Genomic DNA, 15,277 nt, shown 5'->3' on the forward strand with positions numbered 1-15,277 from the left:
TTCCCACATTTTGAGTGATTTCATTCTATATTAACTGGTCTCACATTCTAATAATTCTTATAAATAAATCTCGGATTCTACCTGCATACACAAATTGAAAAACTAATTAACAAAAAACTTCCATGGCTAGCCTCTTAATGAAATAAACATGTACTAGGAGTCATAAAAGAAGAAAATGTCTAAAAATTATAGATTTTAGCATTGTCCAAAATGCCATAGACATAGCCAAAATTAGGTGGGAAGAATCATTATGGGCTTAAAATTGCACATATTAAATACATGACATCTGTCCTCTTTACGTAATTAAGAAGTTTTAAAAATGATAACACTAAAAAAATTCACATGTCATTGAACTACTTCTTTAATTTATAATGAGCTTTATAAATCAACCAAAAAACAGAAACATTAGAACAAGTGCATGATTAGAGAATAGGTAGCTTAGAGAAAATGGACACATATATCACTTATTTACATGCAAAGATGCATACAGTCACTGATAATTTAAAAACTACAAATTAAAACATCATGATGGCATTTTCACCTACCAAATTAGCAAATACCAAATAATAATACTGTATTGATAAAACAACAGAAACATTAAGTACTACTCATTGTGAAGTTTGTTTCACCATTTAAATTATTTGTAATGATAAGAAATTACATGTTTGGAAAGAAGTAAAACAAAATATTAAAAAACCTTTCTCTTGACCTAATATTCCCTGAAGATATAGTATTATCATTTTTTGTTACTAGTTTAACTCCCCCAGACCCCTAGTTTATATGCCATGGGCTCATTTTCTCACCTCCTAGTCACTTCTTAACTAGTTCATTCTTAATCTGCTTTGAGAATTTAGCAATTATCTCCACCTTTATACATCCAAGAGGCTCTTTCAATATTATTTTTCATTTGATCCTCCTAAAGTCAATCGATATTAGTGACCTCTCTAACACTCTCTTACACTGAATTGGATAACACAATACATTCTTAGTTTTCCCTCCCACATCTCTGGATTTTCTTTTGTTTCCTATTTTAACTTTTAGTCCAACCATAAATGTTGAGTTCCTTCAAAATTATATTCCCAAACTTTCTCCATTTTAATTCTACATAACCATGTTTTCAGTTTAGTTAATAAACATATTATTTTGATGATTTACTCAGTTCTATTGACAGCTTTTATTTCTCTTTGAGTTCCATACTCAAATATTCTCCTGCAACTTTTGACTATTTGCATGCTTGAAATGAATATTGACTCAACTTATCTGAAACTGAACTCATGGTCTGCTCTCCACCTCACACCTGAATTTCCCAGTGATCTTCATCTTAGCAAAGGTATCATCATCATCCATATTGTTCCACAATACAAAATTCAAGGCATCAGCCTTGACATCTTCTTCACCCTCGTCCATAATGTGAAACATTATCAGCGCCTCCTACAGTTTTTTTAATTAGTAAGTAGCTTTTGGCTCAGCAACTTTTTACCATCCACAGTAACTTAGTCTCTATTAGTATCATTTATTTGAGGATTACTACTTCCTCTATCTACCTTATCTCTTCTAATCCACATTCCATATTTTAGGATTATCTTTTGGAAAATAATATCTATCATATTCTCAAAGAAATCCTTTACCAATAAAAGGATAATTATAAAAACACTACAAGGCCCCAAATGATGTCTCCTAAGTCCCTGTTCAACTTTGTTTCATACCTGTTTGACTTCCACTCTTTGTACTCAAGTCATATGGTTCAGAGAGATTTTCACATGGTTTCAGGCAGATGCAGCTAAACAACAATTTCTATATAGACTGAACAGTATGCCATTAGCAATCTGGCTTTCTCAACTCAAACGCAGATAAGAAGAAAAAAAACTCTTTCAGAGCATGACATAGATTTACTTGCTTTATTTGTATTAAAAATTCATATGAACATCTTAATAATTCTCACTAACCTACTTTAATTTTCAAAGAATAACTTAAAATGACAAAAACAAAGAAAACCTTAATTTCTCACAGATGTTAAAAATCAGTGTAGCTAAAAGACATGCTTCGAACGGATAGGTGTGTGCATGTGTCCCTGTCTAGTCCTTTAATCTCTTTGAGTTTGAAATTTATCTCCTATAAAATACTGGTATTATTACCAACTTCAGAGGTATAACAACCTTGAAATATTCAATATTGAGTATAGCATAAAACGAACCTCTTTAATTTCTCCCTCCTTCCTTCTTTCTCCCAACCTCCTCTCTCTCCTGTACCCTTTTCCTTACTTTCCTTCCAATCTCCTTGTCTCCTAACATATAACAGGAACTCAGCAAAAATAATTTTCTTCATATTGCGATTTAATGGCATTGAATGGTCAAACAAACAGAATAACATCTTATAATTTTAATTTGGAATGGATAGTCTGATGATATGCAAAGACAAACACTAACGTCCACTTTTAGGTGTTAGCTGCTATCACTGTTTTACTGGAAAAATTGTAATTTCATTGACAAAGGTATTTATTAGACCAAGTTCTTATCTTTCCCATTTTGAAGAATATTGATGTAAAGTGACTTCCTACTAAGAAATGCTACTTATAATTCTCAAATATATTTTAAATTTAAGTACTTTTCCTTTTGTAGTGTGTTAACAATTATCATTAAAGAACAGAGATTCTAAATTCAGAGACAAAGAGTTGTAGTTAATCAAACTAAATAAAACTACCTTTAAACAATGAATTTGCCAAAATGGGTTTTTGCTTATCATTTTGTATTCAATTTTATAAGTTGTAAATGATACATTTCTTTTTTCTTTTCTTTTTTTTTCCCACAGGCAGAGAGGACAGTGAGAGAGAGAGAGAGATAGAGAGAAAGGTCTTCCTTTACTGTTGGTTCACCCTCCAATGGCTGCCGCAGCAGCCAGGTGATCCGGCAGGAGCCAGGTGCTTCTCCTGGTCTTCCATTGGGTGCAGGGCCCAAGCACTTGGGCCATCCTCCACTGCACTCCCAGGCCACAGCAGAGAGTTGGCCTGGAAGAGGGGCAACTGGGACAGAACCCGGCGTCCCGACCGGGACTAGAACCTGGTGCGCAGGCACCACAGGCGGAGGATTAGCCTGAGCCGCGGCGCCGGCTGTAAATGATACATTTCAACACCTTCACACTTTTAGAGCTTTACAATGATATATTCATTGTAGAATAAAAAGTCCCTTTAGAAATTTTATTACCGTTCAAATTACAGATCTTATCCTACCATCAGAGCCAAAGTGTTAATAAAACTATCTCAGGGACCTACGTGGAACATTTTTAAGGGCAGTGAGACAACAAATTACCCACAGTTCAAATGTGATTTCTCAATGGCCAGGTCTATACCACTCCATCATTCTATTGATGTGTAGCACAGATGGTAATGTATGTTGATGGATGAGGCCATCTCAGCTGTAGTGTTTGCTTTGTACTGCTAAACCCTTAGCTGAATGACCTATTAAACATGCTGACTCAAGGCAACTGGACAGAGACATCAGTAACTACAGTTAAATGAAGAATCCTCTAGCATGTTCTCAAGATATTCTTTTTTCTTATGGCTTTGACTTGTAGTTCCTAAGAATCATTTATCCAAGGCTCAGTTTGGGGAGAGAAGGGACAAAGAGAGATATTAGGAGAGTACATGTAAATAAAATAATTTAAAATATAAAAGTTATAAAGTGCCCCAAACAAAATTTTTAGGAGGTAACAGATATTAAAATTCCCATTTAATAAAAAAAGTAGAGAACGTTCCAACATGGGAAGTGGGCTACACAGCAGACTCATAGAATGGCAGATGTCCTAAACAGCACTCAGGCCTCAGAATCAGTCCTTAAGGAATTCAGATCTGGCTGAAGAGCCCATGAGAGTATTTTAGGCATGGAAAGCCAAGACACTCTGGCAAATAAATAAATAAATAAATAAATGAAAGTTCTCTGTGAGTGAGATCCCAGTGGAGGAAAGAATGGGCCATCAAAGAAGGAAGTATCTTTCTCTGAAAGGAGGAGAGAACTTCCACTTTGACTATGACCTTGTGTAAATAAGATTGAAGTCAGCGAACTCTAAAGGCTTCCATAGCCTTGGCAACTCATGACTAGAGCCTAGGGAGATTACTGACCCATAAACAAGAGTGTCAAATTGTTAAGTCAACAACAGGAGTCACTGTGCAATTACTCCTCATGTAGGATCTCTGTCCTTAATGTGTTGTTCAATGTGAATTAATGCTACAACTAGTACTCAAACAGTATTTTACACTTTATGTTCTATGTGGGTGCAAACTGTTGAAATCTTTACTTAATATATACTAAGTTGATCTTTGTATATAAAGATAATTGAAAATGAATCTTGATGTGAATGGAATGGGAGAGGGAGCAGGAGATGGGGAGGGTTGCAGGTGGGAGGGAAGTTATGGGGGGAGGGGAAAGCCATTGTAATCCATAAACGTACTTTGGAAATTTATATTCACTAAATAAAAGTTTTAAAAAATAAATAAAATATTCTCATTTAAATTAAAATAATCTAGAATTGTTTCTCCATAGATCTACAGTCTAAGTAAAACCAAAGATTTGCTATCAGATAGTAACTTCTCCTCTGCTTCTACTCTACAGGAGACAGGTTAGTAGAGAAAAGTACTTGATTGTAACTCATGGTAGTGAAATTGAGCATGAAAATGAGCATGTCATCTAAACTTTGGGGTATCAGTTTCCTCATTAATAAAATGAGAGATGGTAAATATCCCAAATATTTTCTAAAAGCTATTTTCTGCCTAATATCATAATTATTCAACATTTTTTAATTCTTGGAAGAGTTGTAAAATAAAGTTTATAATAGTTCTCAACATGCAGGATATTCTTGGATATATTTTTAAATTTTTCTTCAAAACACATATTACTTTATATCTAACTGATTACCTATAATTCCCACAAAGGCAATAATTATCTGTTTCATTGACTGATGTATCCCAATCACTTTAACATTTAATAGACACTCAACTTTTCTTAGATGAATGATTAAAAGAAATGTACATGTGAGTTCTTAAGTGTAATAACTGGCATGAAGTATTTGAGAATGCTCCTATGAAAGGTTCAGATAGTTTTATTTGCACCCACCATGCCAGCTCACTAAGACAGTGGAGGAAGTCGGCTGTCAACAAAGAGAAGCTGAAGGAGACTGAGGACCATGTTTCTAAATATTTGAAAAAGTATCACATGTTACTTTCAAAGAACAGAATATGAGGCAAGAAGTAGAGCCTATATGGTGATATAGGTGATGCATTTAAAATTCAGTGTATGGAAGACTATTCTAAAACAATTGATCAAAGATGCAATGAAATGGTACTGAATAAAAGATGAATTATAATGAAGGAATTAAGAAATTAATGATTACAAGTGATCCCTGTTAAATATAAGAGTGGGAATAAGAGAAGGAGGAGATGTACAATTTGGGACATGCTCAATCAGACTTGCCCCAAATGGTGGAGTTAGAAACGTGCCAGGGGATTCCAATACAATCCCATCAAGGTGGCATATGCCAATGCCATCTCACTAGTCCAAGTGATCATCTTCAGTTCACAATTGATCACACTGATAGGTCTAAGAGTCAAAGGCATCACACAAACAAGACTAGTGTCTGCTAATACTAACTGATAGAATAAAAAAGAGAGAGAACGATCCAACATGGAAAGTGGGAGACACAGCAGACCCATAGAATGGCAGATGTCCTAAATAGCACTCTGGCCTCAGAATCAGCCCTTAAGGCATTCGGCTCTGGCTCAAGAGCCCATGAGAGTATTTTAGGCATGGAAAGTCAAGACACTCTGGCAAAACACAAACAAACAAACAAACAAAACCCTAAATGAAAGATCTCTGTGTGTGAGATCCCAGTGGAAAGAATGGGGCCATCAAAGAAGGAGGTACCTTTCTCCAAAGGGAGGAGAGAACTTCCACTTTGACTATGACCCTGTCGGAATAAGATCGAAGTCAGCGAACCCTAAAGGCTTCCATAGCCTTGGCAACTCATGACTAGAGCCTAGGGAGATTACTGACGCCATAAACAAGAGTGTCAAATTGTTAAATCAACAACAGGAGTCACTGTGTACTTATGTCTCATGTGGGATCTGTCCTTAATGCGTTGTCCAATGTGAATTAATGCTAAACTAGTACTGAAACAGTATTTTTACACTTTGTGTTTCTGTGTGGGTGCAAAATGATGAAATCTTTACTTAGTATATACTGAATCGATCTTCTGTATATAAAGATAATTGAAAATGAAAAAAAAAACTTGGTGTTAAATTGGAAATTGCATAGAAAATTAATAAATTTTTAAAAAAATATCATGTAGGATCTCTGTCCTTAATATGCTGTACATTGTGATTTAATGCTCTAACTAGTACTCCAACAGTATTTTTCACTTTGTGTGGCTATGTGGGGGCAAACTGTTGAAATCCTTACTTAATATATACTAAACTGATGTTCTATATATAGAGAATTTAAAATGAATCTTGATGTGATTGGAAAGGGAGAGGGAGCGGGAAAGGGGAGGGTTGCGGGTAGGAGGGAAGTTATGGGGGGGGGGAAGACATTGTAATCCATAAGCTGTACACTGGAAATTTATATTCATTAAATAAAAGTTTAAAAAAAGAAATTAAAGATTATAAATATATTATGCCATCAATTAAATAATTTGAAGATATTTTCTCTGTATTTAGTACTTTCAAGGATAATGCAAAATGTTCTTGGAAAAATGCAACAAAATATAAAATGTTCCATTGCAAAAAAAGTCCACATATAGTTTTTCATAATACAAATTTCCAGGAACTTATTAAAGACTTTATGTATAAAGAATGAATCTTTTAACATGAAAAATATTAAATTTTTGGCTTTGTATAGTTGTTGGCAATAAAATGACAAACAGAAAATGACAAATGCCAGTTCATTGTCTTTGTGTACAGATCATCAAGGAACATTTGCTTGTGGACAAATAAACCATAATACTGAAAAAGAATTGTTACAGATTTGTCTTATTAATGCTGACAGACTATTAATGCAGGAAGGAGCTATGGAATCTTTTATCCCCTATCAGAAAAACAGAACTGTTTAAAGCAAATTTCTTTATTTCCTGTTTTTTTTTTTCACTTCAGTGTTAACACTCACACTGAAACATAAGAAAATTGGTAAAGGACAGGTTCATATGTTGCATGAAACTAACTGGAACATCACTCCTGCCAACGAGGGATGGATTTTAGATGAAATGTGTGCCATCTGTGAAAAAAGAATCTCACTCAATATCATTTTTATGAAAGATGTGTGGTCTCATACCAAAATAGCCCCATCAATCTATTGCCATCAGATCAGACAGAAAAAGAATTAGGTACATAAAATGCTTGTCATAAACTGTATCCAAGAAGAAGCTATGTTTGCTCTCTGAAGGTCAGTTAAGTATTTGGAAAATAAAGGAAGTTATTTTTTAAAAACAATACTCAAATCTTAATAACAAGTGAGTTATATTTCTACCTTGATAGAAATGCTAAGAACGATTCAGTAATTATTGAGGTTTTCATGATCCTTTAAATCAATTGCCTCTTGAGAAAAGATGCATGACATAACTTTTTAAAGGTATGGAATGAAAGAAGCTTACCTACCACTGATGATTCCCAGTGTTCCCAACCCAGGAGAGAATGCCATTCATGCAGTCAAAACTATGGTGTCATCATACTCATTGTAACAGTAAACTTTATGTGCCTACTGGACTGTGCCATGGGTGATCAGACATTTGACCAAATATTAGTCTGCTTATTTGTATGAAGAAGTTTTTGGATGAGATTAACATTCTCCTCATTATACTGAGTAAGCAAATGGCTCTCTCAAATATAGGTGGGCCTCATCCAATCAATTGGAGAGCTGAAAACAAAAGCCCAGGAGGAAACTCTTTGCCTTCAGGCTTGGACTGAAACACTGCCTCTTCTTGGGTCTTGATCCTTCTGGATTGCCTACTAGAACTTAAAACCAGCAGCTCTCATGTTTCTCAGGCTGTTGGATTTTCTCTAGAACTGGAACACTGGCTGTCCAGCCTGCCAGCTATAGATTTGGGGACTTCTCAGGCTTCTTGATTATGTGAACTATATCCTTTTAATAAATCTTATTCATATGTGTGTGAACATATGTATAAATGTATATGTGTATTTCTAAATGATATAGGTATATGCATGTATAATTTTTGGTTTTTCTGGAGAACTTTAATACATGGAATCTGCAATGACTGATAGGGAATGAGTTGAGTTGTACCAGTAGAGTGAATTATGCATATCATAAGGTCAATCCTTATGGAAGTTAATGTTTTAGAACTCCATCTGGTAACAATGTAGATCACCAAGGGAGGAAATACTAACATCTTTTCAACATAAAACAATATGCTACATATAATGCTTGAAAAAATTAGCTCTAAAAGCAATTCCTCACTTTCAAACCACAAATTCTTTAATTCTAATTATAAACTATAGTTATTTAGCCATTCTCAAAATTAACTTCAAAAGCAATTGCAGTGAGTTTGGTGTGTGTTCACTTCTCAAGGGAATTATTCAAGAATTTAAGAATGCATTTCATTCCCTTAAAGTCTTCTTTTGAGGACTTAAGGACTCATCATTCCATGTGTTGAGTCCTGTTATCATTAATTAGCACACAGTATATTTCCTTATTTTGTATGATTTTTTTTCCAGGCACTGGAACTTTACATCTAAGCTCTTCTTCCACTCTACAGATTAAACTTCCAAAACATCTCTCCTTATGCATCACAAGACACCCTAGAATGTTGCCAACTCCATGTGAAATTTCTCATTGCCACTCACCTGCCCAGAAGTAGAAATTCTCCTGCCAGACCCAGGCGCCTCATGGCCATCAGCAGACCTCTCACTGTCATGCCCTCACAGAAGCAAGCCACCACCCGGGCCTTAGGCAAGTGACTTGTGAGCTTCTTCAGCAGTTTATCAAAACTCTGCTCCCCTGCGTTGCTGTAGATTTTGTAGGAGTGGGCGATGCAAATCCCTTCCTTGGCTGACATATCTTTGAAAGCCTCCATCCCACTTTCTCCATAGTTGCCTGTGTGAAAACATAGATAAGCAGAGGGATAGTGAAATGAAAGTGCTGCATTAATTGGGTAAAATCAGAACGTAGAAGTGTTGGGAGCATGGTGTTGGAAGATGAAGGCATGAATTTGAGCTTTTCTTCTTTCATTAATTTTTCACTATGGGTGATTGGCAATTTAATTAATTATACTTAAGCGTTAATATTTATATTCATACCAAGACAGGAATGATAATATAAAAAGTACAAGCAATTTTCATTCAAAAACTCTCTTGATTCTAAACATGTTTATTCAAAAAAGCTTCTATTGTAAGTGTGAGCTGATAGAACATTTTTATATGCTAGGATATATTTTCATTCTATTTCTCTCTGCTTTTCATTGTATGATCATTCCATTTCACTGCTATGCTTTTGTTATAATTCGTCTCCCACAGGTCTGTGTGTCAGAAGCTGGGTTCCCACTGTGGCTGAGTTGAAGTGGTGGTACCTTTAAGAGGTGAGGCTTAGTGGAAGGTGATTAGATCACAGAGACTCCACCATTATGAATGGATTAATGCAGGTTGTGGGGGAGTGGATTCATTGCTGTGAAAGAGTGAGCTTGGCTCCTCCCTGCTGTCTTACTTCCTTGTTTGTGCACCTGTCTGTTTGGCAGGTGGCTGGTTCCCTTTCAGTTTTTCTGCCATCTTGTAAAGCAGCCAGACAGTAGAGTGATGCAGTTTGGATTCTCTCGTCACCAGAATCATGAGCCAAATAAACATTTTCTTATATTACTCAGGACCACATATTCTCTTACAAGAACAGAAACTTAACTTAGGGTACATATCTAAGAGATCTTTAAAAAGTACATGGAAAATGGATTTTATAAGAATTACCAAAGGATTTCAATTTTTGGCATCAAAATAAACATTGTAATTCCATTGTTCCATGAGCTTTTTAAGTACTCTAATATGGAATGCATATGCTTTATATAGTATAGATGCTGTAATAAAGTTTTTTGTGAAATATTATTTTATATATAATTATCTATATATATTATCTATTAATAATCTTAAAGTTTATGGGTGATCTCTACCAAAAAATCCAGATCCTTGACCAAAATTTAGACTCATTATAGATAAATGTGTAACATTATGAAAAAAATTAAAATTTCATTTATGCAACCATAGGGGGATTAGTGATATGTGGGGATAATTCCAAAGTCCTTTGAAAAATTTGGGGCCTAAGAACTAGTGGTTTTTTAAAAATTATATATATATATATATATATATATATATGTATGTATGAATTGATTTCTTTATTTGAAAGGCCTAGAGTTACATGTGTTGGTCCACTCCCTAATGCCTGCAATGTCTGGAGCTGAGCCAGACCAAAGCAGGAGATTCTTCCTGGTATCCTATGTGAGTGCAGTGGCCCAAGTACTTGGGTCATTTTCTGCTGCTTTCCCAGGCACATTAGCAGGAAGCTGAACTGGAAGTGAAGCAGGGGGCCGGTGCCATGGTGCAATAGGTTAATCCTTCACTTGAGTTGCCGGCATCCCATATAGGCAGCAATTCTAGTTCCGGTTGCCCCTCTTCCACTCCAGCTCTCTGCTATGGCTTAGGAAAGCAGTAGAAGATGGCCCAAATGCTTGGGCCTCTGCACCCACGTGAGGGACTGGGAAGAAACACCTGGCTCCTGGCTTCAGATCAGCGCAGCTCCAGTCGTTGCAGCCATCTGGGGAGTAAACCAACAGAAGGAAAACCTTTTGCTCTCTTTCCCTCTCAATGTCTGTAACTCTACCTCTCAAATAAATAAATAAAAATCTTAAAAAAAAAAAAAAGGAAGTGAAGCAGCAGAGACTCCAACGGACATCCATATAGGATGCCAATGTTGCAGGTGGCAGCTTTACCTTCTAGGCCCCAGGACTAATGGTGGCCTTTTAAAATTAAAATAATATTGCCAATCAACTATACACCAGGAAGTGTTCAGGACTTTTGTGTACACAATCTCATTTAACTTTCACAAGAACATATTCTGATGGGCATTAGAACTCCATTCCATAGATAAGAAAACAAATAAGGCATTAGGTCCACATTTGCTCAAAGCTCCAGGAGGAGTAAGTGGAAGGCTTGTCTCTATGCAGAGATCTAGTGGTGTTCCATCTCTTCTTCCATGGCTATGTCATAGGAGTCTCTGAAGTCCAATTATATGTGCACTTCTCTTTCCACTTGAAAGGTCATCATGCTTGAATTTTAGATATTTCTGAGCATTTTAAGGCTTTAAATGTGTGAGCCCCATAGTTAGAATGGTTCTCATACAGAAATCAACAAACAATAAATGCTGGTGAGGATGTGGGGGAAGGTGTATTCTAATCTACTGGTGGAATGTAAACTAGTACAGTCATTGTGGAAGACAGTATGGAGATACCTCAAAAATCTGAAAATGGACATGCCATGTGACCTAGCCATTCCAGTCCTAGGAATTAATCAGCATATGAAAGAGTGATCTGTATGCCCTGTTTATTGCAGCTCAATTTACAATATCTAAGATATGGAATCAACTGAAATGTCCAACATTTGATGACTGGATAAAAAAATTATGGTATTTATACCCTACAGAATACTACTCCTGTCTTTCTCAAGAAAATAGATGCAACTGAAAACCATTATATTTAATGAAACAAGCCAATCCCAGAAAGACAAATACCATATGTTTTCCATGTTCTGTGGTAACTGAGTACCAAAAATGTAATGTATAGGAGTGAAATTGACATTTTAAGATTCAATGATTGCTTATAGTCCTTGTCTTTATGTTGAGCACCCCCCTTTTTTTTTTTTTTACTATTTGTTGAACCGTTTACTTAGTGTAAGGTTAATCTTATGAGTATAAAGTAAACTGAAAGTAGATCATTGTAAAAATTAAGAAAAAGAGTAAGAGAAAAAAGAGGAGGAGTGGTGGGAGCATGGGTAGAATGGACAGTAGGGTGGAAAGCATCACTATATTCCTAAATATGTATATATCAGATTTCATATATATTCATAGACATGAAATTTGTTTACCTGTAATAAAATATTAAAAAAGATTATGTGGGTGAGAATTATTGATTTAAAGAATATTAAATAATAATACAAGATAACCAAAATATAGAATATGTCAGGATATAAGTAGCATAAAAATCAAATAGACTTAGGAATTGGCATTTTATTTGTCTGAAGAATTATGAAAATGAATAAAGAGTTTGGGGCTTTCAATTGAATAGGGTTCACTCTATGTTGATAACAGGTAGAATAAATAACCACAAGAGCACAGAAATTTGCTTTTTGGAATATCAGTTCATATAGCTCACTATGAACTCTATGAAAAAGGTTAATATTACTTTCCCCTCATAGTTGATAAAGTTGAAGTTCAAATACAGTAAATGGGTGGCAGAGTGCTAGGTTGCCCATGAACATAGGTTTTGAATTCCTGCTCCTGTGTGTGCCTTATTGTACTCCAGGTACCTTGCTGGAAATGAGCTCCTCAAGCTTTCAGGATGTATTTTTGTGTAGTTTTACCGTCACAGAAATACTGCAAAGGGCAAAGCAAAACAGGCCAGCTTGAGTCTCAGCCAAAAACATTGCTGGGACAGCTGCATCTTTTTTCTTCTTCTCCAGAATTAAAAGCAACAAGAAACCTCTGTGATGATGGCAGGTGGGCAATCTAGTTATTTTGCAATTAGCAAAGTTTAAAGGATGCTTTCTGAAAAATGTGCCAAGAGGCCTAAATTATTGGTTTTATACTAATCTGTGTAATCTATTATTCTCTGATTTATTTTGAGCTGAACCTGTTTTTCAGATGACTGGGTTGCACTTAATGCTTTGATTCAATATTGAAGCATCTGCATAAATAATTTAAAATTAGGTTACAGTGATTGTGATGTAAATAATGAAAGTTTTCAATACATTCAAAATTAAGCTAGAAAAATACTGGACAAAGCCGTAATCTTTAGCATCTCTCCCAACCACCTTGATTTTTTTAAAAATTAAATTTATATTTATTTGAAAGGGAAAGAGAGAGAGAGAGAATCTTCTATCCACTGCCATTCTGAAAGGCTCTATTTCAGGTCGCCTGTGAGAATGGCAGGAACCCATGCACTTGCACTGTCATCTGCTACCTCCTAGGGTCTATATTAGCAGAAAGCTGGAATCAGAAACAAGGCTGAAACTAGAAACAAGAAAATCCAATATGAACTCAGACATCCGAAGCAATGTCTTAACTGCTGAGTCAAGCACCTGCCCTCAACAACTTTATTTTAATACCACTTTTCTTTATACAACATCCTGTATAAAGGAGGCTTGCAACAATCAATACAGAAACCTGAATTCAAATTCAGTTTGTAGAGTTTCTTTAATCTCATTTTTCCCAAGTGAAAATGAGAGTAACACTGCTTAATATTTTGGTACTTTGTGTATAATTTTGAATACATGTGAAATAGCTTGTAGCTAGGTAACCTGAATCGAACTAACTGCATCTAAAGAGATTATAAAGAATATTTAGAAAGAGTTCAACTACCCTCTGTTTAAGCATACAAAACCAAAATGGAGCAAATAGTATTATTACTGAACATTAGACAAAAGAATAAGTTTAACCTAACAAAAAAAAATCACCTCATTGGGAGCCAGTATTGTGGCAAAGGGAGTAAAGCTACCACCTGCAATGTCAGCATCCTGTATGGGCCCCTGTTTGAGTCCCAGCTTCTCCAATTCTGGTCCAGCACCCTGCTAATGTGCCTGGGAAAGCAGCAGAAGATGGCTTTAATGCTTGGGTCCCTGCCTTAATTGGGAGACCCAGAGGAAGCTTCTAGCTCCTGGCTTTGGCCTGGCCTAGCCCTAGCCATTGCAACCATTTGGGGAGTAAACCAGCAGATAGAAGACCTCTCCTTTTCTCTCTATAACTATGCTTTTCAAATAAACTTGAAAGAGTTACAGAGAGAGGTACAGTCAGAGAGAGAGGTCTTCCATCTGCTGGTTCACTCCCCAAGTGGCCACACTGACTGGGGCTGAACCAACGTGAAGCCAACATCCAGGAGCTTTTTCCAGGTCTCCTAAATGGTGCTGGGGCCCAAGGACTTAGACCATCCTCTGCTGCTTTCCCAGATGCATTAGCAGGGAACTGGATTGAATGTGGAGCAACCAGGATTTGAACTGGATCTCATGTTAAATGGCAGTGCTGCAAGCCAGGGTTTTAATCCGCTGTGCCACAGCATTGAACCCATATAAATCTTTTTTTAAAAAAAGATTATTTCATGGCCGGCACCGTGGCTCAATAGGCTAATCCTCCGCCTGCGGCGCCGGCACACCAGGTCTAGTCCCGGTCGGGGCACCAGATTCTGTCCCGGTTGCCCCTCTTCCAGTCCAGCTCTCTACTATGGCCTGGGAGTGCAGTGGAAGATGGCCCAAGTCTTTGGGCCCTGCACCTGCACGGGAGACCAGGAGGAAGCACCTGGCTCCTGGCTTCACATCACCACGGTGCACCGGCCTCAGCGCACCAGCCACAGTGGCCATTGGAGGGTGAACCAACGGTAAAGGAAGACCTTTCTCTCTCTCTCTCTCTCTCACTTTTATTTCATGAAAGCAAAGTCCAAAAAATACTCTCCTAAAAGTTAAAATATGTGGTAGATATATGGAAAATGTTTCTACATTTTGCTTAAAATTTTCTGGTGAACATAAAATTGTTCTCAAAATGAAACCAATTTTAAAAATAGTAAGCGACAGTTTTAATACATGTGTGACAAAGAAATTCTGTAAAATAATTTTGAATTAACAAAAGAAACCCATTGTGACTAGGAACTAAAAGTGAAAATATGTATTGCAATGTGAAACTCTAAAGTGTTAAGATTTCAAGTATCTAATATAAATACAGCACATTGGAATCACACTTTTAAATATAATGGGGATATGACAAAAAATTCCAAGGCTTCCTAAGGAAAAATGAAGTCAGTTTAATTAATATAATATATACAATATGCAAAAATCTGAAGGAGAAATGTTCTTTTTTTCAACAGGGATCAAGTCTTACAGAAAAATGTGGTATAACATATGAAATGACATGTGGCTTCATTTCAGTAACTCATAAAAGTAAGAAAGAATCCATTGGACATTCTTCAAGAAGCAGAGGATTATATCTTGGGATTATTAGATGAAAATGTAATCATAGCCTGATGACTTGACACTTTGCTCATACTA

At 36.1% G+C, this 15,277-nt stretch overlaps 1 protein-coding gene across 3 annotated transcripts in view; it reads right to left on the bottom strand.

The window, feature by feature from the left end:
- GRM5 (glutamate metabotropic receptor 5) overlaps window positions 1-15,277 on the bottom strand; it is a 553,498-nt gene that overhangs the window by 336,440 nt on the left and 201,781 nt on the right. For all 3 annotated transcript variants that reach the window (XM_062198295.1, XM_062198294.1, XM_062198293.1), the window contains exon 2: window positions 8,840-9,089. In XM_062198295.1, the coding sequence (XP_062054279.1) occupies window positions 8,840-9,089 (250 nt within the window). The remainder of the gene's footprint in view (window positions 1-8,839; window positions 9,090-15,277) is intronic.

This window comes from Lepus europaeus, chromosome 7 (genome assembly GCF_033115175.1).
Source record: "Lepus europaeus isolate LE1 chromosome 7, mLepTim1.pri, whole genome shotgun sequence".
Lineage (NCBI taxonomy): Eukaryota > Metazoa > Chordata > Mammalia > Lagomorpha > Leporidae > Lepus > Lepus europaeus.